The sequence below is a fragment of the Mobula birostris genome, chromosome 16 (assembly GCF_030028105.1).
Source record: "Mobula birostris isolate sMobBir1 chromosome 16, sMobBir1.hap1, whole genome shotgun sequence".
Classification (NCBI taxonomy): Eukaryota; Metazoa; Chordata; class Chondrichthyes; order Myliobatiformes; family Myliobatidae; genus Mobula; species Mobula birostris.
Window position 1 is genome coordinate 21234408 of NC_092385.1, and position 26465 is coordinate 21260872.

General features: G+C 40.5%; 1 protein-coding gene across 1 annotated transcript in view; it reads right to left on the minus strand.

Moving 5' to 3' along the window:
- The window catches only part of LOC140211034 (transketolase-like), a 45080-nt gene that overhangs the window by 7847 nt on the left and 10768 nt on the right, over positions 1 to 26465 (minus strand). Inside the window, exons 5-11 of the mRNA XM_072280396.1 lie at positions 21027 to 21218; positions 17674 to 17801; positions 12135 to 12328; positions 11702 to 11866; positions 7468 to 7624; positions 7076 to 7206; positions 4288 to 4371 (exon numbers count right to left, since the gene is read on the minus strand). Coding sequence (XP_072136497.1) covers positions 4288 to 4371; positions 7076 to 7206; positions 7468 to 7624; positions 11702 to 11866; positions 12135 to 12328; positions 17674 to 17801; positions 21027 to 21218 — 1051 coding nt within the window. The remainder of the gene's footprint in view (positions 1 to 4287; positions 4372 to 7075; positions 7207 to 7467; positions 7625 to 11701; positions 11867 to 12134; positions 12329 to 17673; positions 17802 to 21026; positions 21219 to 26465) is intronic.

Below are 26465 nucleotides of genomic sequence, written 5' to 3' on the forward strand. Positions count from 1 at the left end.
TGAACATCTATGTTCTGTCCGCCAGAGAAAGCAGGATCTTCCAGTGGCCACACATTTTAATTCCACGTCCCATTTCCATTTTGATATGTCTATCCATGGCCTCCTCTACTGTCAAGATGAAGCCACACTCAGGGTGGAAGAACAATACCTTACATTCCATCTGGGTAACCTCCAACGTGATGGCATGAACATTGACTTCTCTAACTTTCATTAATGCCCCTCCTCCCCTTCTTAACCCACCCCTTATTTATTATTTTTTCCCTTTTTTCTCTCTTTCCCTCTCACAATAACTCCTTGCCTGCTCTTGTTCCCCTCCCCCTTTCCCCCTCGGCCTCCCATCCCATGATCCTCTCCCTTCTCCAGCTTTGTATCCCTTTTGCCAATCAACTTTCCAGCTCCTAGCTTCATCCCTCCCCCTCCCTCTTTCAAATCTCTTACTATCTCTTCCTTCAGTTAGTCCTGACGAAGGGTCTTGGCCCGAAATATCGACTGTACTTCTTCCTATAGATGCTGCCTGGCCTTCTGCGTTCCACCAGCATTTTGCGTGTTGCTTGAATTTCCAGCATCTGCAGATTTCCTCGTGTTTGCGAGATACAATGGGATGAACGGTTTGGTGTATGTATTTTAATACTAAGAATAGTACGGTTTAAGCTGATGAATTTAGAGCATGGATCAGTACATGGAATTATGATGTTGTGATCAGTTGAGAGAGGGACAGAAATGGGTGCTTAATTTTCCAGGATTTCAATGTTTTAGAAAGACAGAGGGAAGTACAACTCCGGGGGCAGAGTAAAATTGCACGTTGCACTAGTAATCCAGGACAACAACATAGCTGCACTCAGAGGGTCATAATGGAAGGCTCATCTACTGAGTCTGTGAGTAAAACTAGAAAACAGGAAGGGCAGAATCACTGACGGGATTGTACTACAGACACCCAATAGCCAATCTGACATTGAGGAACAGATATACAAACAGATTAAGGAAAGATGCAAAAACAATAGCGTTGTCGTCATGGGGACTTCAACTTCTCTAATATAAACTGAGACATTCTTAGTGCAAATTGTTTAGATGGAGCAGAATTTCTTAAATCAAATTATAGATAATCCAAAAAGAGAAGGGGGTCTACTGGATCCGATGTTGGGTAATGAGCCTAGCCATGTGATTGACCTTTCCCTGGGTGAGTAGTGAGAGGACAGTGACCACAGCTCAAGCTTTAAGGTAGCTACAGATAAAGGTAAGTATGGATCTTGTAGGAGACGGAGCCACAAGCCACAGCGATCCATCCCATTGTCACAGGGACCTTGTGGAAGTAAATTGGAGCAAGGCAAACTATGAGGCAGAAACTACGGAGCATTAACTGGGAACAATTTGTCTTTTGGGCAAGTCTACATTTGACATGCGGAGGATGCTTAAAGGCCAACTGCACAGAGTATAGGAAAGAATGTTCTGGGTCAAAAGGAAGGACAAGGATGACAAGGTAAGAGAACCTTGGATGCCATGAGGTGATCAATTTAGTCAAGAAAAGGTATGTAAAGCTTAGGGAGCTAGAATCAAACAGAGCTCGAGGATTATAATGCAGCCAGAAAAGAACTCAAGAAAGGAATTAGGAAAGCCAGGAGGGGCCATGAAAAATCCTTGGCAAGTAGGAGTAAAGAGAATCCCATGGCATTCTGTATTTACATTAGGAGCAAGAGGAATAATTAGGGAAAGGAGAGGACCACTCAAGGATAAAGGGAGAACATTGGCCTGGATGCAGAGGATGTAGTTGAGGCCTTTAATAAATATTTTACATCATTACTTACCAAGGAAAAGGACGTGGATAGGGGGGCCAGTGCCAGAGTATTAATATACTAGCGCATTTTGAAGTAAAGGAGGAAGTTGTGTTGGTTCTCTTAAAGAGCATTAAGGTGGGCAAGTTCCCAGGGCCTGATGGAATATACTCAGGATACTGAGAGGCACAAGAGATTGCTGAGGCCTTGACCAATACCTTTGGTATCTTTTCTAGCCACAGGCAAAGTCCAGGAGGACAGGTGAGTAGTGGTTCCATTATTCAAGGAAATGGGGATATTACTGGAAAGAAATCTTAACAATAGGATTTATAAGCACTTGGAAAACCATGGCTTAATTCGGGACAGCCAGCATGGCATTGTGCGGGTGACAATTGTGTCTTACTAATTTGATTGAGTTTGATGAGGTGATGAGGGCGAATGATGAATGTAAGCCTGTGGATAATGTCTACATGGATAGTAAGGCATTTGACAAGGTCCCTCATGGGAGGCTCATCCAGAAAATTAAGATACATGGGATTAATGTTTGGATTCAGAAGTGCCCTGCCCATGGAAGACAGAGTGATGGTTGAATAGAATTATTCAAGCTGGAAGTCTGTGATTTGTAGAAATCTGCAAGAATTTGAAACGGGACCTCTGTTGTCTGGTATGTTTCTAAATCACCTGGATGAAAATGTGTATGGGTCGGTTAATAAATTCGCAAGCGATACAAATATTGGTGGTGTGGATAGCATAGATGACTGAGTGAGAGATAGACCAGTTGCAGATATGGACAGAGAAATGATAGATGGGAGTACTGCAGGTTTATTCCATCAGTGAGGAGCTTGTTAGAAGAGCTGGACCCTGTGCAGCCCTTGATGAAGGGTCTTGGTCCAGAATGCGACTGCATATTCATTTCCATAGATGCTGGCTGACTTGCTGAGTTCCTCCAGCATTTTACCTTGCATTTCTAGCATCTGCAAATTTTTTCGTGTCTGTACTGACCTTGTTGCTGCCTGCTACAGATGAGTGTTGGAGTCTGTGTGTGAAGGCAGTGTGCAGTCTTAGAGCAAGTGATTGTCTTAGACATTTTTCTTGTGATCACAAGACCCTGTTGGACATTGGTATTGTGGAATGCTGCAAACAAGAGAAAATCTGAAGACGCTGGAAATTCAAACAGCACACACAAAATGCTGGAGGAACTCAGCAGGCCAGACAGCATCTATGGAAAAGAGTACTGTTGACGTTTTGGGCCGAAACCCTTCAGCAGGACTGGAGAAAAAAAGATGAGGAGTAGATTTAAAAGATGGTTTTTGGGGGGGGGGGTGGAAAAGGAGAGAGAGAAACACAAGGTGATAGGTGAAACCTGAAGGGTGAAAGGGACAAAATAAAGAGCTCGGAAGTTGATAGGTGTAAGAGACAGAAGGCCACGGAAGAAAGAAAAGGGAGGAGGAGCACCAGAGTCAATGGGTAGGCAGGGTGGCTTCCTCACGACAGTGGAGGACGCCGTGGATAGATATATCGGAATGGGAACGGGAAATGGAATTACTGGAAGTTGAAGAAATCAATGTTCATGCAAGTTCAGTACACTGGTTTATTGGCAAGACCAAAGGCAAGGCAGCTGTCTGGCCTTGGTTGTAACATGCTGCCTGTTCATGGCTGCACAGGAGAGAGGTGTCAGAGTCAGTGCTTAGAGGTGATGTTGCACGGTGTTCATGCTGGTGACAGTGACCTCCAGTGTCCACTCAATGAAAGACACGCTGGATTACATTCATCTGATGACTGCTGTGGCTTTGCTCTTGCCAACAACGCTCATGGATTCAGGGATTTGGGCTATATTTTTTGTGACTATGTTTACTGATATGTGCTGTATGTTTTGTTTTGTGCTGCGCATGACTGTTGGTACTGAGTTTTGTACCTTGGCCTCTGAAAAACGCTGTTTCATTTGGCTATATTCATGGTTATTCTTGTATAGTTGGATGACAAATAAATTGAACATCTTCAGAATTGCACCAATATGATGGACCCAGGACAGATCTTCAGAGTTGCTGTCACATTATAGCACAGCTACTTGTATTTGAATTTTCACATGGTTCTGTGGATAATTCTGTAATTGAGATGACTCTTAAATGCAAGGCTAATTTGCATCAAGATTACACCAGCAGGATTGGGACCAATTCTCAACTATTTAAACTAAAACAGATGCGTGTACAATATAAAAAAATCTTGATGCATGATCATCAATAAGTACAATATTTAATATAAGCCCTTGAATTCTCTAAATTAATGATACTATGGATAATATAGTTGGTACAGCCCAGGAACAAACTGTAACAGGGTAAGAAATAGATAACATCAAAATGGATAACTAAAAGCCACGAAAAGAGTCCAATCCTCTCATGAGAAAAAGATACTGCTAATCAAGCCTGCTTGCCTACAACTGGAGTGGCATGTCCATTCAAGAATAAAATGAGAAGCCGCTCCATGAGTTTTCATGAATAACTTCTGCTACCGTGCTTACCTTAGCTTTTCCAACCTCAAATATTTCAGTATTTTTATAAATTATTGTAGTCTCTGGACGACTGGTTCGAATGAAGCAGATACCCTAGAGGTGAAACCAAAATTTCAGTTAATAAGTAAAATATGGCTACATCCACAGAAAATATTCCAAATAAAACCAGTACTGGACATCATTGAAGAAAAACTGTTGTATCTGATTCAAGATTATGGTTCAGCTCCATCTAGGGAAGGAAGACATAATGTTAATTGAAACTTCAACACAGATTACTCACTATTTAACCACACTGTGAAGCACTTTAAGTCATCTTATGACCATGATACAAGTACACATTTTTTTCTAAACAAGATCAAATGCCATAAATCAGTCTTGGTCAAAAATAACACTGCATTTTGGTCACAAAGTGACCTTAAGACACAGGACCAGAATTCCACCATTTGGCTCATTGAGTCTGCTCCACCATTCCATCATGGCTGATTCATTCTCCCCCTCAGTCCCCTTCTGTGCAAGTCTACAATCAAACCAAATGTTAATTTTATGAAAAATTTATACTATAACTTTCAAATCATTTTCAGTTAATTGGGCTGCAAATCTACTGCCCTGTGAATCTAGCCGCACAAATTATTACGGTAATGCAGAGCAGAATGCAGTTGCTAACTTTTCCCAAATACCGCGGTGCTTAAAAAACATTAATGATGCTTGAGAATGCTAAAAATCTGTGTAGAGAAAGAAAAACAGAGTTAACACCTTTAGTTTATGACCTGCGGAATTGTTTCAAGCAAAGCCTTGTCATTCTGGAAATATAAAGACCAGAGAAATGCTGGAACACTCAGGAGGTCAGGCAGCATTAGCAAAAATAGAATAAAAGCTAACATTTCAGTTTGCAGACACTTGATCAGAACTCAGGAAAGAGAGAAAACAAGTTACTTACAAGTTACAAAGAAGGTGAGGGAGGAGGAATGGAGAAGACAATGGCAATACCTTTGATTGGATTGGGGACTTTAAGGCCATGGTGATGAAGCCATCTAGATGATAGATTAAGTTACAAAGTAAGCAAAAAGGACATGTAAAATCCATACAACATATATCAGAACTGCAGGAAATGCCTAGTCAGTCAGGTAGTGTTAGTACAGGAGGAAAACAGTTATAAGTAACAGATGGATAAGCTACAGCAGAGGAGGCCAGAGAAAGCAAGTTCCCTGAAATTGCCAAAAATCGATATCCATCCAATGTACACAGACTGAAGATGTTCTGTTCTTTAAGCATCATTGGACAACATTGAAATGGCAAAGGAGGCTAGAGAGATGGAAGTGGGATAGAAAACTAAAATGATAAAGCGATTGAACATAGAATGGTCACCCAGCCTGCATTTGGTTTCTCCATTAGAGGAGACCATTTTGTGAGTAATGGATGTAATAAATATACTTGATTGAAGTAAATTGCCGCATCACCTGAATGAGTTATTTGATCCGCTGGATAAGTTCAGATAAGGCAAAAGAATTGTGTGAAACCCCCTGCTGTGTATTGAGAAAGTGCTATTAAGAATGAGATTGGTATGGGAGTCACACAGGAATGGGTCCCTTCAGAATGGGGAAAGTCTGTCTGATGGTATAATCTCATTGAAGGTAGCATAAACTGAAGAGGAGTGGAAGGTGAGGACCAGCAGAACTCTAACTTTGCTCGTTCGGGAGCAGGAGTTCAGAACAGAGATGCAGGATAAAAATGTGGTACAGTCAGTGACTATTGTAGTTAAGATTGCTATCTCACAAGCACCTGAATGGAACTGAAGAAATGATGGAAATGGAGGAACATGAGGGTCATACAGCACAGAAACAGGCCCACTGAGTCCAAGCCATTAATCCTATTAATTCATAAATTAGCCATTTATCCTATTTTAACTCTTGCATCCCCAATTCCATCCCAATTTTCCTGCCACTATCAATTGCTAGGAAAATTTATAATAGCCAATTAACTGAACAAATAGCATGCTTTTGGCATCCAAAAGGAAACAGGATCATCCAGGAGAGAACATGTGGTCACAGGGAGTATGTGCAAATTTTGCATTGTGCTAATGTTATCTTGGGATAATGGAAATGGTTCAGGAGGCAGGATGGGAGGAAACACAGTTGAAATCACTATGGAAATCAAAGGACTTTAAAGAATGTTTGTCACTAAGCCCACTGGAGAGAACAAAGTGGTCCATAAAGGAAAGAGAAGACTCAGAACATGGACCACGTGAGAGAAAGGCAAAGTGGAAAATGACAGCAAGAGTAATAAACCTCAAGTTTCGTATGAGTGCTGGAAGCAACACTAATACAGTCATCAATGTAGCAGCAAGTGCTGAGATAAGAAGCCCAAAAAGGACTGAAAATAAGAGCATTTGGGAAGAATTGAAGTTGTTGTTCAGTGTGGGAACATTCAACCAGGCACATCTTGATTGAGAGAAATGCAAGTAAATTGCTGCTCCGTCTGAAAGGACTATTTGGATTCCCAGATGTTGAATGTGACGAGGTTAAAGAACAATAGTTAAAGGAGAATGATTAGTGGAATAAAATAACTGATAAGCGAATGGTCCCCTTGGAATTGACTTTCAGAATTCTATAGATTTTCTTTTAATTTTCAAAGAATCGTCATCCTCAAATTGATTCTGCTGTCTATTCTCAGGACGACTGGGGTTACGTGGTCATTTGGGGGGGAGAGGTTGTGGAACGAACTGATGGTTTAAAAGTTGCTCTGCTGTTAGGAGCCCTGTGGTTTTAAAAGGTGCTGAATTAAAGTTTGCAGCCTATACCTTGGTGTTAGCAGCTAGTTCCACTGCCCGTTCAGTTGAGACAGCATCACTTGGATAGAAGACTGTTGAGGAGGGAATGGCACGAAACAAAGCCAAATCTTCCAGTCCCATTTGTGAAGGCCCATCCTCACCTAAAAAGAATTAGCAGCATTAGAGAATATTCTACTGCTCTTGGAGGGAAATACAACTTTGGATTCCAAAGTAGGGACAAGATGAAGGAAAATTCACCTGCTACCTTTCTTTGCTCATAGGTAATGTATAACCACTTATAGAAGTTACTGAAAAACCTATACAAGCCCACACCCAGGGCAGGTAGAATGCTGGAAAGGACATTAAAGCAAAGCCTCCAGATGAATTCGGGATTTTAGTAGAAATATTTAGAGTAAACTCACCGATTGAAATACCACAGTGGGATCCAACAAGATTAATATTACTTTCAGAAATTGCTGCCATACGAATCTGATCAAGTGCTCGACAAAAGAAAGTCGCAAAAGTGCTGGCAAAGACAACGGTCCTGTCCCGTGCACAACAGCCTACACCAACACTCACCTGCAAAGAAAAGGTAACTACTGTACTTAGACAATTACATTTGTAAAATTAAAGATCATTTTGCTTTCATTTTCTACCCTCTACACATTGATTGCCAAAATAAGGCAAAGAATGTAAGTGACCAAAACAAAATCTTATAGAACCATAGAACACTACAGCACAGAAAATAGACCATTCGACCCTTCTAGTCTGTGCTGAAACATTATTCCACTAGTCCCATTGACCTGCATCCAGTCCATAACCCTCCAGGCCTCTCCCATCCATTTACCTATCCAATTTATTCTTAAAACTTGAGTGAGCCCGCATTTACCACGTCAGATGGCAGCTCGTTCCACACTCCCACCTCTCTCTGAGTGAAGAAGTTCCCCCTAATGTTTCCCCCTAAACCTTTCCCCTTTCACCCTAAAGCCATGTCCTCTCGTATTTATCTCTCCTAATCTAAGTGGAAACAGCTTACTCACATTTACTCTGTCTATACCCCTCATAATTTTGTAAGCCACAATCAAATCTCCCCTCATTCTTCTACGCTCCAAGGAATAATGTCCTAACCTGTTCAATCTTTCCCTGTAACTCAACTCCTGAAGACCTGACAACATCCTAGTAAATCTTCTCTGCACTCTTTCAATCTTACTGATATCCTTCCTATAGTTAGGTGACCAGAACTGTACACAATACTCCAAATTTGGCCTCACCAATGTCTTATGCAACCTCCCCATAACATCCCAACTCCTATATTCAATACTTTGATTTATGAATGCCAGGATGCCAAAAGCCTTCTTTACAACCCTGTCTACCTGTGACACCACTTTCAGGGAATTATGTACCTGAACTCCCAGATCTCTTTGTTCCTCCACACTCCTCAGTGCCCTATTTACTGTGTATGTCCTACTTTGATTTGTCCTTCCAAAATGCAACATCTCACACTTGTCTGCATTAAATTCCATCTGCCATCTTCTGACCCATTTTTCCAGTTGGTTCAGATCCCCCTGCAAGCTTTGAAAGCCTTCCTCACTGTCCACAACGCCTCCAATCTTAGTGTCATCAGCAAACTTGCTGATCCAATTTACCACATTATTACCTAGATCATTGATATAGACAACAAATAACAATGGTCCCAGCACAGATCTTTGAGGCACACCACTAGACACAGGTCTCCACTCTGATGAGCAATCATCCACTACCACTCTGTGTCTTCTCCCACACAGCCAATTTTGAATCCAGTTTACAACCTCTCCATGGATACCTAGTGTCTCAACCTTCTGAACTAACCTCTCATGTGGGACCTTGTCAAAGGCCTTACTGAAGTCCATGACAACAGCTACAGCCTTTCCTTCGTCTTTCTTGGTAACCTCCTCGAAAAACTCTGCAAGATTCATTAAACACGAAGTACCACGCACAAAGCCATGCTGGCTATCCTTAACCAGCCGCTAGCTGTCCAAATTCTTGTATATCGGATCTCTCAAAACACCTTCCAATAATTTACCTACTACTGATATCAGGCTCACCAGTCTGTAATTACCTGGTTTACGTTTGGAGCCTTTTTTAAACAACAGAACATGAGCTACCCTCCAATCCTCTGGCACCATACTCATGGCTAAGGACATTTTAAATATTTCTGCCAGGGCCCCTGCAATTTCTGCACTAGTCTCTCTCAAGGTCCGACAAAATATCATGTCAGGCCCGGGGGATTTATCTACCTTTATTCGCTGTAAGGCAGCAAGCACCTCCTCCTCTTTAATCTCTATATGTTCCATGACACTGCTGCTTGTTTCCCTTCCTTCCATATACGCTATACCAGTTTCCTGAGTAAATACTGATGCAAAAAGTTTAAGATCTCCCCCATCTCGTGAGGCTCCACACATAGACGACCACTTTGATTTTCTAGGGCAGTGGTCCCCAACCTCCGGGCCGCGGACCGATACATTGCTGCAAAGCATGCAGGGGTGCAGCAGTAGCCGGGACATACCCAGCACATCTTTAAGAAAAAAGCTGAAATAAACAAGCTAATTCATTAGGTGCTGCCTGGCACATAAACGTCGACCCAGATCAGAGGCGACGCAATCGGCAATTGCCTCTGATCTGGGCCGACATTTACGTGCCAGCGGCACCTAATTAATTAGCTTGTTCATTTTGGCTTTTTTTTTCTTAAAGATGTGCTGGGTGCGTTCCCGCCACCGCTGCACTCTTCGCGGAAATGTATCGGTCCATGGCCTGGAGGTTGGGGACCACTGATCTGGGGGACCAGTTTTGTCCCTTACTATCCTTTTACTCTTAATATACTTGTAGAAGCCCTTCGGGTTTACCTTCACATTATCAGCCAAAGCAACCTCATGTCTTTATCCCTTGAAAACCTAGGTTCCCTATGCCTGTTAACTTTGCCTTTAATCCTGGCAGGAACATGCAAACTCCGCACTCTCAAAATTTCGCCTTTGAATACCTTCCACATACTGAACACATCTTTGCCAGAAAATTTATCCCAATCCACTCTTCCTAGATCCTTTCTCATTTCCTCAAAATTGGCCCTTCTCCAATTTAGAACCTTAACTTGAGGACCAGACCTATCCTTATCCATAATTAACTTGAAACTAATGACATTATGGTCACTGGACCCAAAATGTTCGCCTACACATACTTGTCACCTGACCTGTCTGGTTCCATAATAGGAGATCAAGTATTGCATCCTCTCTCGTTGGTACCTCTATATATTGATTTAGAAAACTTTCCTGAACACATTTGACGAACTCCACACTATCTAACTCTTTCACAGTATGGGAGTCTCAGTCAATATGTGGAAAGTTAAATTTCCCAACTATTATAACTTCGTTTCTTACATCGGTCTGCTATCTCTCTACAGATTTTCTCCTCCAATTCTCTCTGACTATTGGGCGGTCTATAATACAACCCTATTAGTGTGGTCACACATTTCTTGTTCCTCAGCTCCACCCATATGGCCTCTGTAGACAAGCCCTCCAGGCTGTCCTGTCTACGCACAGCTGTGATATTCTCCCGGACTAGTAATGCCACTCCTCCCCTTTTCCTCCCTCCCCCTCTGTCACATCTGAAATAACGGAACCCTGGAACATTAAGCTGCCAGTCCTGCCCCCCCACAACCAAGTCTCACTAATAGCAATAATGTGTAATCCCACATGTCAATCCACGCCCTAAGCTCATCTGCCTTACCTACAATACTCCTTGCACTGAAATAGATGTACCTGAGAACATTTCTATCACGTACAAACCTTTGATTACGGTCTATACATGCAGTCCTAGCATGACCTTTATCCTCCTCCACCTCACTATCTGCTCTAACACTCTGGTTCCCCTCCGCCTGCAAATCTAGTTTAAACCCCCCTGAGCAGAGCGAGCAAACCTACCTACAAGGATGTTAGTCCTCCTCCACTTCAGGTGCAAACTGTCCCGTCAGAACAGGTCCCACCTTCCCTGGAACAAAGCTCAATTGTCTAGAAACATGAAGCCCTCCCTCCTGCACCATCTCCTTAGCCACGTATTTAGCTGCATTATCTTCCTATTTCTAGCCTCACTAGCACGTGGCACAGGTAGCAATCCTGAGATTGCAACCCTGGAGGTCCTGGCCTTTAACTTTGCACCTAACTCCCTATAATCGCTTTGCAGAAAAGAGATCCTCCTCCTTCCTATCCATGTCATTGGTCCCTACATGGACCATGACATCTGGCTGCTCACCCTCCCTCCTGAGAATACTGAGGACTCGATCTGAGATATCGTGGACCCTGGCACCAGGGAGGCAACAGACCATCCGGGATTCTCGATCTCTCCCACAGAACCCCTTATCCTCATTATACAAATGTTCACACTATAAACAATCACAAGTGATTTCTTGCTACAGTGTAAACACTCTAGCAAGAAAAAAAATAGCAAATAGCTAAGATTATTTGGGTGGCAACGCAGGAGCAAACAGAGTTGGCTGGTACAGAAACAGAGAGATGAAAATAAGAAACTATCCTAGAAAGCAGCAATCAGTCTCAATTTTATCATAAGCCACTATTTATCCTTACTTTTAGTTTTATTTTCATGCACAAAATAAATATTAGAAGTTACCATGTTCTGCTCTGCAATGAAACATTCAACAAAACGTGTAGGATGTTCTTTCTTGAACAGCTCTGAAAAGGTGGAATTCTTCGTATCACCATCTAAAGCAATCACATGCTTATTGCCATGACCCAACTTTGACAGTGCAGTTCCATATGCTTTCCGTGTAGCTACCTGAAAAATAACCAATAAATTAATTTTTTTTTAAATAGGGAAAGTTCCTTTTATCCCAAAAAAAGTTATCTATTTTCCCACCCAGCGTCAGGTCTGGATTGCCTTTCCTCCATTCCAACCCCACCAAACTATGAACTATCTGATGTTCAAGATGTCATTCATCCACTCCCCCAAACCCCAGTGTAAATCCATTATTTGCATTTTAATTCTGAGAACACACTAATTAGAGTTCATGACCAGGACCAGGGATATTAGTGGGATTGGTTACCTTCTCCTGATGTTTGTACTTTGGTGGTGAGCTCAGTTTAATATTTTCAATAGATACAGTTGGTGCATCATTCACTGGCTGCCCTGGGGTAAGCTTCTTGCTGTTCGTGATTCCAGATCTGATGGAGTTAATGATTCCTTCCACTTTATCTTTTGGAATAGGTTTACCATGCCAATTTTCGTGATCCTCAACACCTGAAAATATTTCAAACTTAGAAGGCAACACAACATATGTCCACAAAGTCCAATAGTCTCAGGAATTCAAAACCCACTGATTAGCAAATTTGCTCAAACTGCTATGATCCAGCATGGAGAATTTCTTACTTCATCCTCCAAGCTTTTAGAACACACAGAATACACACAGCAATCAATATTAGACTGCACACACTAAGATGCATTTTCCATTCAGGAACACCTAACATTAAGGAATAAAGCAACAGTATTAGTAAGAAAATTTGCTGATTTTGTGCACATCACATTCAGTAGAATTAAATGAAGGCAGGTTCCAGTTTTAAAATAGAATTGCTTTAAAATTGATTGTATTGCAATGTCCTCATCTTGACAGTCATTCAATTTTCAGACATTTCAGAATAATTTAGGACTCAAACAAAATTGGCACACAGGATTGTTTGCAAATTAATTATTGAATTTAGTTAAACAGCTTAGTACAGGTGCACATTCCTTTATCTGAAATTCTGAAATCCAAAAAGCTCCAAAAACCAAAGTTTTTTTCACCAACAGCTGACGTCACTCAGATGTGACATGGCAGCACTAGCAGAGGCCGCCAGACGTCAGTTGTGGCTCAGCACTCGTACTGGTTACACGTACATTTGCTGTTCACTGATATTTTGTGTTCACTGTTGACTTTGTGTTTAATTTCACTGTGAAAATGTCAAAAAGAGCTACGGATACCCCTATGGGTAAAAATGAGAAAAAGAGAAGTATCTATCATTATCAATAACGCAGAAAGTGGAGTTATTACAGAAGCTTGATCGTGGTGTGTCTGTGCAGCGTCTTACTGAAGAAAATAGTGTCAGAGCTACCACTGTATAGGATTTAAATAAATAGAAAGACAAGCTTCTGAAGTTTTATAGTGACAGTGACGTTCTACATTTATTTCAATAAGTCATTTACCATGTGTTTGATTCGGTTCATTTGAAGCTGTATATTTTTATGTTTTATTGAATGTTTTTGTTGGAAATAAATTTTTTTCTTGTCACTATTCCCTAAACAATACAGTATAACAACTAATTACATAGCATTTACACTGTATTAGGTATTAAGTGATCTAGAGATGATTTAAAGTATATGGGAGGATGTGTGTAGGTTTGGTGCACCGCCGGGTCCTAAAGTCCATCGCACTGAGACAGGTTAAATAAGGGACTTGAGTATACATGTTTTTTTGGTATCGGGGGCGGGGGGGGGGGGTCCTGAAATCCGAAAAATTCTGAATTCTGAAATGCAACTGGCCCCAAGAATTTCAGATAAGGAATTGTGGACCTGTACAAAGAAAAATCCTTGAAGAGTTCACAATAGTCCTGTTCTGTTTATTCTCCCCCCCCAACCCCATTGTGCTTTCCAGAATACTCCGTGCCTATTACCAATAGAATTACATTAGTTTTCTCCATGGGAATTACCCTTCATATGGATTTCCAGAAAATAAAAAAAGATTAAAAGAATTCAAGGCCAGTCAGGCTACACAAGAGCTATGGTATATTCTAGCCATGAAAATTCTCCAGATGCAAGACAAAATATGCACCCTAGTCTTCCAGGGTATCACAATTGCTTCAGCACCATAATTTAGAAATGACACATAATCTAATAAACTTGCAACCAAATATTGCTCAGCAAGCCATCTTGTTCATAGCTGTTCCTTAACTTTTACATTTTAGAAGCATTTGACTGTTTCCAAGAAAACATCCAACAATCAGTGGCTCTGAGATAGGCATTGCTCCTAGACTGGAATTTCCCAGTGGCCAACTATGCTAATTCCTATCCCCATTCTAATATATTGGTTGATGGCCTCGTCTGCCACGAGGCCACTCTCAGACTGGAGGAGCAACACTTCATATTCTGTCTAGGTAGCCTCCAAGGTGACGGCAAGAACATTGATTTCTCCTTCTGGTAATCTGTTCTCTCCCCTCCCCCTAGATAAGATAGAGAAGGGAAGAGATGCGCTCAGACTGATGGATTGAGATGTGTTTATTTTAATGCAAGGAGGATCTTGAACAAAGCGGATGAGCTTAGACCGTGGATCAGTACTTGGAGCGGTGATGTTGTGGGCATTACAGAGACTTGGAGGGCTCAGGAGCAGGAATAGCTACTTAGAGTGCCAGGCTTTAAATGTTTCAAAAAGGACAGGGAGGAATGCAAAAGAGGTGAGGGCATGGCACTGCTGATCAGAGAGTGTCATGGCTGCAGAAGAGTCATGGAGGCATTGTCTACTGAGTTTCTGTGGGTGGAAGCTAGAAACAGGATGGGTTCAATAACTCTACTGGGTGTGTTTTTTTTATATATAGACCACCCAATAGTAACAGGGACATCGAGGAGCAGATAAGAAGGCAGATTCTGGAATGGTGCAGTAATAACAGGGTTGTCGTGGTGGGAGATTTTAATTTTCCAAGTATTGATTGGCATCTCCCTTGAGCAAGGGGTTTCGATGGGCTGGAGTTTGTTAGGTGTGTTCAGGAAAGTTCCCTGGCACAGTATGTAGGTAAACCTATAAGAGGAGAGGTTATACTTGATCTGGTATTGGGAAATGAACCTGCTCAGGAGTCAGGTCTCTCAGTGGGAGAGCATTTTGGAGCTAGTGATCACAATTCTATCTCCTTTACCACAACATTGGAGAGGGACGAGAATAGACAAGTTAGGGAAGTATTTAATTGGAGCAAGGGGAAATATGAAGTGATCAGGCAGGAACTTGGAAGCATAAATTGGGAGCAGACGTTCTCAGGGAAATGTACAGCAGAAATGTGGCAAATGTTCAGGGCATATTTGTGTGGCGTTCTGCATAGGTACATTCTAATGAGACAGGGAAAGGATGGTAGGGTACAGGAACCATGGTGTGCAAAGGTAGTTGAAAATCTAGTCAAGAAGAAAAGAAAAGCTTACGAAAGGTTCAAAAAACTATATAATGTTAGAGATCTAGAAGATTGTAAGGCTAGCAGGAAAGAGCTTAAAAATGAAATTATGACAGCCAGAAGGGGTCATGAGAAGGCCTTGGTGAGCAAGATTAAAGAAAACCCCAAGACATTCGAAAATTATGTGAAGAGCAAGAGGATAAGACGTTAGAGAATAGGACCAATCAAATGTGACAGTGGAAAGGTGTGTGTGTGGAACCGGATGGGATATACACCAGGCTACTGTGGGAGGTGAGGAAGGAGAGGGAGGAGATAGTTGAGCCTCTGGCGATGATCCTTGCATCATTAATGGGAATGGGAGAGGTTCTGGAGGATGGGAGGGCTGCAGATGTTGTTCCCTTATTCAAGAAGGGGAGTAGAGATAGCTCAGGAAATTACAGATTAGTGAGCCTTTTTTCTGTGGTCGGTAAGTTGGTGGAGAAGATCCTGAGAGGCAGGAGTTATGAACATCTGGAGAGGCACAATTATGATCAGGAATAGTCAGCATGGCTTTGTCAAAGGCAGGTCATGCCTTATGAGCCTGAATGAATTTTTGGAGTATGCAACTAAGTACATTGATGAAGGTAGAGCAGTAGATGCAGTGTATATGGATTTCAGCAAGGCATTTGATAAGGTACCCAATGCAAGGCTTATTGAGAAAGTAAGGAGGCATGGGATCCAAGGGGACTTTGCTTTGTGGATCCAGAATTGCCTTGCTCACAGCAGGCAAAGAATAGTTGTAGGCAGGTCATATTCTGCATGGAGGTTGGTGACCAGTGGTGTGCCTCAGGGATCTGCTCTGGGACCCCTTCTCTTCGTGATTTTTATAAATGATCTGGGTGAGGAAGTGGAGAGATGGATTAGTAAATTTGCTGATTACACAAAGGTTGAGGGTGTTGTGGACAGTGTGGAGGGCCGAGGTTACAGCAGAACATCGATAGGATGCAAAACTGGGCTGAGAATGGCAGATGGAGTTCAAACCGAATAAGTGTGAGGTGGTTCATTTTGGTAGGTCAAATACAATGGCAGAATATAGTATTAATGGCAAGACTCCTGGGGGCGTGGAGATCAGAGGGATCCTGGGGTCCAAGTCCATAGGACATCCAAAGCTGCTGCGCAGATTGAATGTGTGGTTAAGGCGGCATACAGTGAGTGTATTGGCCTTTATCAACCGTGGGATTGAGTTCAAGATCTGAGAGGTAATATTACAGCTATATAGGACCCTTGTCAGACCCCATTTGGAGTACTGTGCTCAGTTTTGGTCACCTCACTATAGGAAAGATATGGAAACTACAGAAAGGGTGAAGAGGAGATTTTCAAGGATATTGCCTGGATTGGGGAGCATGCCTTATGAGTGAACACGGCCTTTTCTCCTTGGAGCGACGGAGGATGGGAGGTGACCTGATAGAGGTGTGTAAGATGATGAGAGGCATTGATCATGTCGATAGTCAGAGGCTTTTTCCCAGGGCTGAAGTGGCTAACATGAGAGGGCACAGATTTAAGGTGCTTGGAAGTAGGTACAAAGATGTCAGGAGTAAGTTTTTTTTTTCAAAAAAACAGAGAGTGGTGAGTGCGTGGAATGGGCTGCCAGTGATGGTGGTGGGGTGGATGCAATAGGGTCTTTTAAGAGACTCCTGGATAGGTACATGGAGCTTCAAAAAAATAGAGAGCTATGGGTAACCCAAGGTAATTTTTAAAGTTAGTACATGTTTGGCACAGCATTGTGGGCTGAAGGGCCAGTATTGTGCTGTAGGTTTTCTATGTTTCTATGTTAAAATGTTAACTGTTGATTCATTTCCATAGATGCTGCCTGACCTGCTGAGTACCTCCGGCATTTTGTTTGTATTGCTCTTGGCATACAAGTTCACATAAAATTTGCAGCACAGTCATTAGGCTCAATTTGCCTTTGCTAATGTTTATGCTCTGCATATCCATCTCCCACTCTTTCACCCAATGGTATTTATGAATCTAGTTAACAGCATATCCCATAAAGTAGCAACTAGCTTCCCCCTGAAAGTAATTATGCTATTTACATAATTACTCAAGGTTAAATCAGTTAGAATTACAAGTGATTTATATTTATGACCCAGTGCATTGGACTTCCAACACACAAACATCTCCACAATTATGATGGGATAAAATAGATGAAAAAATATGTAGATGGAAAGAGATTACTGGATTACACTTTAGCATTTCTTTTCAATTTGGCCATCCCCGTGGAATTAGAGATAAAAAAAAGTAAACAGCATGAACAATGAGGCATAATGGGAATTTGATTCGGCGTCTGTTACTGTTAGTGCTCCTATGCAGTTACTGGCCTGCTCTCTTTGCATAACAGTTTTGATGTTAATGTATTCAAATATAGACCTCTGCATTCATCAAAACAAAAATAGAATTTCCATTAAAAATTAGTCAAGGTACCTTCGATGCCTTTTCCTTTAAGAGTCTTAGCAATAATAACAGTTGGTTTATCGTTGACCATGCCAGCCTGCCAAAAAGCTTTGCAGAGTTCATCTATACTGTGTCCATCCACCACTTCAGCATGCCACCTGAATAGAAAAGTTTATAATTTATGATTAAATCATACTGACCAACACAAATACCTATTCAAGCTGTTGACAAGAGGATATAGTAACTTAGTTGGTTTCAAAAGAGCTAGTCATAGTAAATGTACAAATTAGTATGCAAGAAAATTATCTGGTCAATTAAAACAATGGGCTGAAACTCACTGAATGGGTGCCAGAGACACCAGAATAAATGCTCCTGGCATGCTCATGCCCTCACTTTCCTGAGCATTTTGCAGATGATTTAATGCTTCTCAGGACTGTAGCAAGTCTGAGCAGTGACAGGGCATTCAAAATCACCACATCCAACTTTGTTGGCTTTAAGAGTTGTTACTAAATTTTAAGTTTTTAAAAAGTCTGGCATTCAGAGGTATTTCACATATGGAAACTTAATGTTTAAAATTTTGTTAAAATGAAAAATTCTGAAATTATTACATAATATACCAGTTATTAAAAGTATTAATATAAGCAACTTAAAGTAGCTTTTCTTTCCAAATGCCTCCCAAGTCTTTGTCTTGTAATTCCTATTAGAACAAACAGGACGCAGTGTTAAAATATACGGGATTTACTGCTGTTAATTAATTAAAGGCCAGTAGTTCCATTCCAATAACTAGTAATGGTTAGTAAGTTCTGGCCTAATATTTAACTGACTACTTGTTACAGATTAATTCAGAATCAGATTTATTATCATTGATACATGTCAGGAAATTTGCTTTATTCAGGACAGAAATACAGTACACGGTTTTGGAGTATTGTAAGCAGCTTTGGACCCTTTATCTAATAAAGGATTTGCTGGTATTGGAGAGGATCCACCGGAAGTTTACAAGAATGATTCCGGGGATGAGCATTTTATAGCTCTTGGCCTGTACATTGTAGTTTAGAAGAATTGGAGGGTAATCCTAGTGAAAAGGATTTCAGGATGTATATTGTATACATTTCTCTGACATTAAATGTACCTTTGAAACCTATCGAAAACTGAAAGGCCTAGATAGAGTGGACGTGGGGAGGATGCTTTGTGTAGTGGGGGAATCTAGGACCAGATGCCATAGCCTCAGACTATAATGATGACCCTTTAGAACAGCAATGAAGTATTTCTTTTAGTCAGAGGGTGGTGAATCTCTGGAATTCACTGCCACAGACAGCCGTGGAGGCCAAGTCATTTGGGCATATTTAAAGTGGAAGTTAATAGCTTCTTAATTCGTAACAATGTCAAAGATTACAGGAAGAAGGCAAGAGGTTAGGGTTGAGAGGAGAACAAAACAGCCATGATGGAATGGCGGCACAGACTCGATGGCCTAAATCTGCTCCTATGTCTTGTGGTCTATAAGCTATTAAAAAAAAAAACAAATATGAAAAGGCACAAATATGTGGAGGAACTCAGCAGGCCAGGCAGCATCTATGGAAAAGACTAGTCAATGTTTAGCAGGACCAGTATTTTGTGTGTTGGTTGGATTTTCAGCACCTGCAGATTTCCTCTTGATAGTGATTAGTGCAATACTTAACAGCGCCAGTGACTGGGTCAGTTCCTGCTACTGTCTTTAAGGAGTCTGTATGTTCTCCCCAGGGTGTATGAGTTTCTTTCCACCCATATTCCAAAGACGTACAGTTTAAGTTTAGTAAGTTGTGGCCGTGTTCTGTGGGTGCTGAAGTATGGCACATTCTTGGACAGTGTTGGTCGTTGATGCAAAGCAACACATTTCATTGTATGATTTGATGCACATGACAAAAGTCCAATCTTTAAGTAATGATATTAAGATGAATACCAATCACCTCATACACAGTATTGTAGGTTATTGCCCTTCAAGAACTCAGCTACAGTAAGTACTATTTAAAATGTGACAACAGTCTCTGCCTCCATTGCTCTGTCAACACCCCTATTCTCATTATTCAAGCGATGATCTAATTTATCCATCAATTATCAATTATCTTAAACTTAAGCTCCCAGTTGCTGGTCTTTTTGCAAGGGAAACCTATCTGATTTATTCGATACAGTTTCTCAAGCTAATACAATTTGCATTTAAATTAATAATTATTAAATGTTCATTCAGCCTCTTCTGTTTCAAAGAAACCAATCTTAAGTAATTAGGTGTTCCTCTTCATAATTCTCAAGCATCCTTTGGCAATACCTTTATATCTTTTCATGGAAACGTGGTGCTCAAATATGCAGAAATTCTGCAGATGCTGGAAATCCAGAGTGACATAAACAAAATAATGGAGGAACTTAGCAGGCCAGGCAGCATCTATAGAGAAGAATAAACAGTCAATGTTTTAGGCAGAGGCTCCTCATCAGCACTTCCAGTGCCATTGATCCGGGTTAATATCCTGCTGCTTTCTGTAAGGAGCTCAGAATTTGAAGGGTCTCTGCCCAAAACATTGTCTCTATTATTTCCCTCCAGTCACCTTATGTAACCTGAGTTCCTAAAAAAAATCGTGGGTTGCTCAGGAACATGGACTATATTCTAATTATGATCAGGGTTTAGCAGTTCTAGAATGACCTGTATTCCATGTCTCACCAAAGGACATGGTAACTTTGAAAAACATGCATCAGGTACATGTAGATCAGCATTTAAAAAATATTCCTGTCCCTCTACTCCTTTCAATATTCTACTGAATATCATGTATTCCCTCATCTTTTTAGCATCCCAATAATGTATTACCCTACACACCAAACTGAATCCTATCATGATATTTTTCTGCATATTGAACCAATATGGTGATAACTTCTTGTTGATTAGAAATTTCTTCCTCACTATCAATCACATGGCCAACCTTTATGTCTGGAAAGTTCTTAACCTTAACCCCTTTTTTGGGTCTAAATGATATAGATCGACACTTGGTAGGTAAGCATAAAAATGTAATTGATTATACTGTGAAGAAATAACAACATTTAGATAGCATTTTTCAGAATTTTGAGTTGCTCCTGTGTGATTTAGAGCCAGAGAAGTAATTTTGATGAGATTACTGTTATGATGTTTGGAGCACAGCAATTCAGAATGCACACAACAACATCCATAATTAGTAACTAATCATTCAACTTCCTGAAATATTAGTTGAGGTATAAACATTGACAGTACCCCTATGCTTTTTGTCAAAAACTATTGTTTAATCAATTACCAGTATTTAAAAAGGGAATAGATTGTTGTGTCTTTCCTCTTTCCCGGTAACCAACATTTGAAATTCCACATCTGAAGTTCAAAATTGCAAATTTACCCAAAAGATTCACAACGTTTGCGATAGATTTCAACTTTGTGCTGCAATGGAGTAGGTTCACTTTGACCCAAGCGGTTCACATCCAAAATAGCCATTAAATTGTCAAGTTTGTAGTAAGAAGCAAATGCCATGGCCTCCCAGACTGAACCTTCAGACGATTCTCCATCTCCCAGTAAGCAGTATACACGGTAACTATAAACAGAGAAAAATAAAACATCTATGAAATTCCTAGATTTCTCATGCCCAGTTTAAAATCTTGTTTTAAAATTGAGGTCATTTTATGAAAGTCAATAAAAGCCAAATAAAGTAATTCAGAGTTCAAAATTAATGCAATCTCAACATTCTCCTAAAAGCTTTAATCCAAATTAATGAATTTAACCAGGAAACTGAAACAGAGTCAGAGGCTGACTCGAGGTAAAGATCACTTCGCACAGTAAAATTTAATTAGCAGTTGACACCATCCTTTATTTGTTTACAAACTGGAGCAACTTTTTCACATTATTAGCTGGATGTCCAGTAATGTAGTCAAATACAATATTTAAAATTGAGTTTGAATGTTTGACAAAAAACATTAGATTCAGGAAAGCGAACATGAAACCAAATTAACATACAACCAAAATTCTAAATTGATACATTGCTCTGAAACAAGAGTCTGATCCTAATTATTACTGCACACGTGCCTGTGTATTTTGAGAAAAGTAGTACTTTTCATAAAAATGTAAAAAATGACTCAGAATGGTCTTCAAATTTGTTTCATTACTAACTTTGATACACAATTTTAAAAAAGAACTTGTGCATTATACTTACTATGCCACAGTAGTGTTATTTAATGTGGAAATTGTCAATTTAATTCATCAGAATCAATGGTGGTGCTTAGATATCTCTGATTCCTTAAATTTAAAAGTTTCCAATGCAAATACCTGTCAAAAATAATTTATAATTAGAAATGTTCCCTAGTACTTAAAGGGATCCTTTTACAGCAAGAAAATGTGTTGCAAAGTGAAAAGTATATGAACATTTAAAAAAAATATCAGATTCTGGGTCTAAAGTAAAAGCAAAACAAACTTATATGGAAAGAGAAGCAGTTATTTTTTCAGGTCAGAGACCCTTCATCAGAACTAGGAACGAGTTGAACAGTCAAATATCTCTTTCCCAGTTGAGACCAAGGATCCTTGACTTGAATACCTAACCTTTTCACTTTGCCCAGATGCTGTCTGACCTGCTGAATGCTTCATTATCTATTTTACACAAGTAAAACCTTTGGAAGTCACTATGACTAAGCACCTTCTTTTTTAAAAAAAAGGGAACAAACTCATCAACAGACAGTATTTGTTGTAAGTTTCAGTTCCCATCCATTGCCCATGGCTGAACAATTTCCAGTAATAAAATAATTGCGGATTTATCAATCTGATTTGCTAATACAAATACTGAAACACCTACTCATGCCTTATTTGCATGGAATTTAAGTACATTTGGTATCCCTTAACCTATGTTCCCTCTAAGCTGTGCACATGTGCGTGCACACACATTTTTCAACCAGCGCACAAAGGAAATTAATGTGCACACAAAAGGTTAGTTACCTAAAATAATGTAGTAATGAATAATTATACTTATAGAAAATAATCTTTCAGCTAAATGTTTCTGTTAACTAGTTAGACGGTTTTTCAAATACCACAATGCATGTCACTAATTTACGTTACCCCACCTTTCCTGTTCCTGTTTGTACAGCTGCATCACGGCGGCAGCCATCTTTGGCGGACAGTGTTCATATCGTAAAGTTTACAAAGATCTGATTCAAATCCTGTAGATAGCTTACTAAGTTTTTATTGAAAAAAATATTGATTCGCTATGTCGAATTTAAAAGAAGCAAAGGGTGTGAAGCGCAAAAGCACTGCAAACTTGTTTAAAGTTGAATGGCTTAACAAAATAGTGGAAACTGCTACACCGAAAGCTCATGAGGTCATGAACATTCAGCTACGAGAAATACTTATGTATGATTTGGAAACTGGAGTTATCTGTTTGTATTGTCGTGATGTGCAAGTTGCTGGAGAATTTGCTAGTGGGAAGAAGTGGGATGATATTTGGAAACTTGACTTTTTGAAGCATCATTTGGTAAATAAATCGCATGTGGACGGTGTACAAAAGCTCAAGCAACAGAACCCATCACTACCCGTTACAGGAGTGCTACACATGTTACGGTTCAGTGCAGATGAGCAAGGGCAAAAACAATCAAACGCAGAGATCAAAGTTCTTGTCGACAGTGTGTTGTCAGCTGTTAAAATAACTAACTCTTTACATTCAGTTCAACACATTAATGAACATATGGAAAAGTATGTTCAACTCCCAGACAGTTGGCGAAGCAAAAATTATGTGTTCGAATTTCTGGAGACTATCAACTATATTGCTCAGAAAGACATGTTTGAAGAAATAGCATCAGCAGATTTTCACACGTTAGCAGTTGATGAAACCACAGACATATCTGTCAACAAATGTTTCATTCTGTAATTCAAATTTAGATCTAAAGATTGTACTGTTTATAGAACGTTTTTTGGCGGAATAGTTCAGCTACAAGCGTGTGATGCTTCTTCTATTGTTTCAGCGACCAAGCAGTTTTATGAAGAGAAGAAACTTGACCTCCATAAAATGGTGATGTTTACATCTGATGGAGCGTCAGTAATGTTGGGCAGAGTTAATGGTGTTGCAGCAAGACTCAAACAGGACAATTACAGATTGTGACTTCACATTTGGCGATGAACAAAGTAATGCCTTATGTCTAAAATATGATTTTCTAGCTGAAAATACTGTAATAGTTAGACAGTTTAATGATTTCAAATTTTCCATGCAAGAAAAAATTAAATCCAAACTGATTTCAAACTTTGCTCAAATGGTGGCATTTGTACTTCAAAATGAACAGTTTTGCGACCTTGCACAGTTGATGGACATTGGGGGAACCTTTCCTGCATCTAGTGCAGACTGTGAGTGAGGTTTTGGCCTAATGAATCAACTCAAATACAAGCTGAGAAATCGCTTAGGTGAATGTCATTTGGATATGTTAATGAGAATCAAAAGCTATCAATTGGATGGAAGTTCTATTAGTCTAGATAGAGTTTACAAATTATGGGTAAATGCCAAAGACAGGAGAGAGAAAAAAATAACAGTGACTTAAATATGTATGTTATTTTGTTGTTATTCTGTGCAGTTTTACGTCAAATACTTTGTAAGTCTACATAAACTGTGCCATGTGTGCATTCAGTGCGCGCATACTTTTGTCACAGGGAAAGAATTTGCACAACATAAGGTTTTTGCGCACACAGACTACTAAAAATTAGAGGGAGCATTGCCCTTTACCCTCAACATCCTCAGCAATTTCAATCACCAGCCTCATCACATTAAGTAACATCAACTAAGATCCTGCATTTCATTAACTGCTTTGCAACTTTCACTATTTCTTATAGATTTGAACATGTATTTACCTCCATTTTACAAAGGGGCACCAGAGTATGGTTTACATTTAATATTTATTAAAGTTCATGGGCTCAGCCCATACTTGTTTTATTATGGCCACTGAACTGGACCTACATTTGAAGAGGACCAAAAAAAAGTTGGAATGAACTACTGAGTTAAATGGGCAGGTGTTTCTGAATTTGAAAGTCTCAACATTCAAAGATATAGCCAGCAATAGGAGGGTCAAAGAAAGGGAGCATGCAGAGGGTAGATCTGGGAAAAAAGCACAAGTCCTCAGGGCAGTAGGAATATACATTACAAAATGGCCTAATCTAAATGACAAAACAAAGGTAAATAAAACTTCAGTGGGAGAAAATGCTAGTTTTGAGAATACAAATTTTTTTAAATAAAGAAACTAGAAGTCTTGGAGGAACATAGCAAGTGAAAAGGTGCCAAAAGTAATCAGAAAGGTTAGTGCAGTTTGGTCTTTATTTCCAAGGGTTGAAATAAGAAAATGGTTCATTTGCAGAATGCATTGGTTCAAGGCCTTCAGCAATGCTGTATATTATTTTGGATATCGATCTTCAAAAGATGTATAATCTCGAGAGGTATAGAGAAAAAAAAACACGATGATACCAGAGTTTAAAGATGTGCACAGGTTGCATGAATATTACTCATACAGTGAAACCCCGATTTTACGCACCCCGATTTAACGCGAATTTGGATTCGCTACGAGTCATTGGACTCCATGTCCATGTCAATCCATACTCCCCCTTCTCCAGCCTTGTATCCCTTTTGCCAATCAACTTCCCAGCTCTTGGCTTCATCTCCCCCCCCTCCTGTCTTCTCCTATCATTTCGAGTCTCTCCCTCCCCCTCCCACTTTCAAATCTCTTACCATCTCTTTTTTCCGTTAGTCCTGACGAATGGTCTCGACCAGATGCTGCCTGGCTTGCTGCGTTCCACCAGCATTTTATGCGAGTCATTGGACCTTTTTTTTGCTCAAAATGGAACAAACTGCCAGAAAAAGAAAATCTTTTTCTGCGACAGATAAGCTTCACGCACTTGACGCGATCAAGACTAAAAGTCAAACTCAAGTTGCACGAGACCTCGGGATACCGGAATCAACACTTCGTGGCTGGAAATCTCACGAAGAAAAGTCACGCACATCGCTTTGTAAAGTTGAAGAAGCAGGACTAAAAGCCAAACTCCTGAAGACAACCAAAGATGTCAGCCTCAATGACTCCCTGTACGAGTGGTTTGTTCAAGCTCGCGCAGAAGGCCTTCCAATTTCCAGTCCTATTCTCAAAGCTCAAGCTGAGAAGTTTGACAAGCAGATCAACGGAGAAACCTCACAGTTCAAAGCTAGCAATGGCTGGCTAGACCGGTTTAAACGATGTAACGGGATTTCTCAAGTGTTAGTGTTAAAAGAAATTCCCTCAGCCGACAGTGCCGCCGCCAGCGAATACCCAGCTGAACTAAAAACTCTTAGAAGAAGATGACTACGTGGAAGAACAAGTGTACAACTGTGATGAAGCAGGACTCTGCTACAAGATAATCCCAGACCGTACACTGGCTAGCAAAGGTGACGCCCACCGATGTGAGGGGTTCAAACAACACAAAGATCGCGTGACATTGTTGTTTTGTGTAAACAAGATTGGAACGGCTTCACAGAGGAAGATGTGCGTGAGGCAGAGAAGCTGTCTGAATGGAACAAAGAAGAGCTACACCAGTGGTACTCTGCTGACGATGAATGCCCAACATATGAGCACCTGATGGACGCCGAGATCGTCCGTAACGTAACCATAGCACCGACGGAGGCAAGTGTACCAGTTCTCGAGCCACAAGATGATAATGAAGAGCCTCCACCTCCACCCCCAAAAGTGTCTGAAGCCATTGAACACCTCGAGGCTAGCCTCCGTTAGCTGGAGACCCAGGAGATGGACCACATAAAAAACCTCCAACTCAGAAGCATTCTAGATTTCGCTCCTAGCCA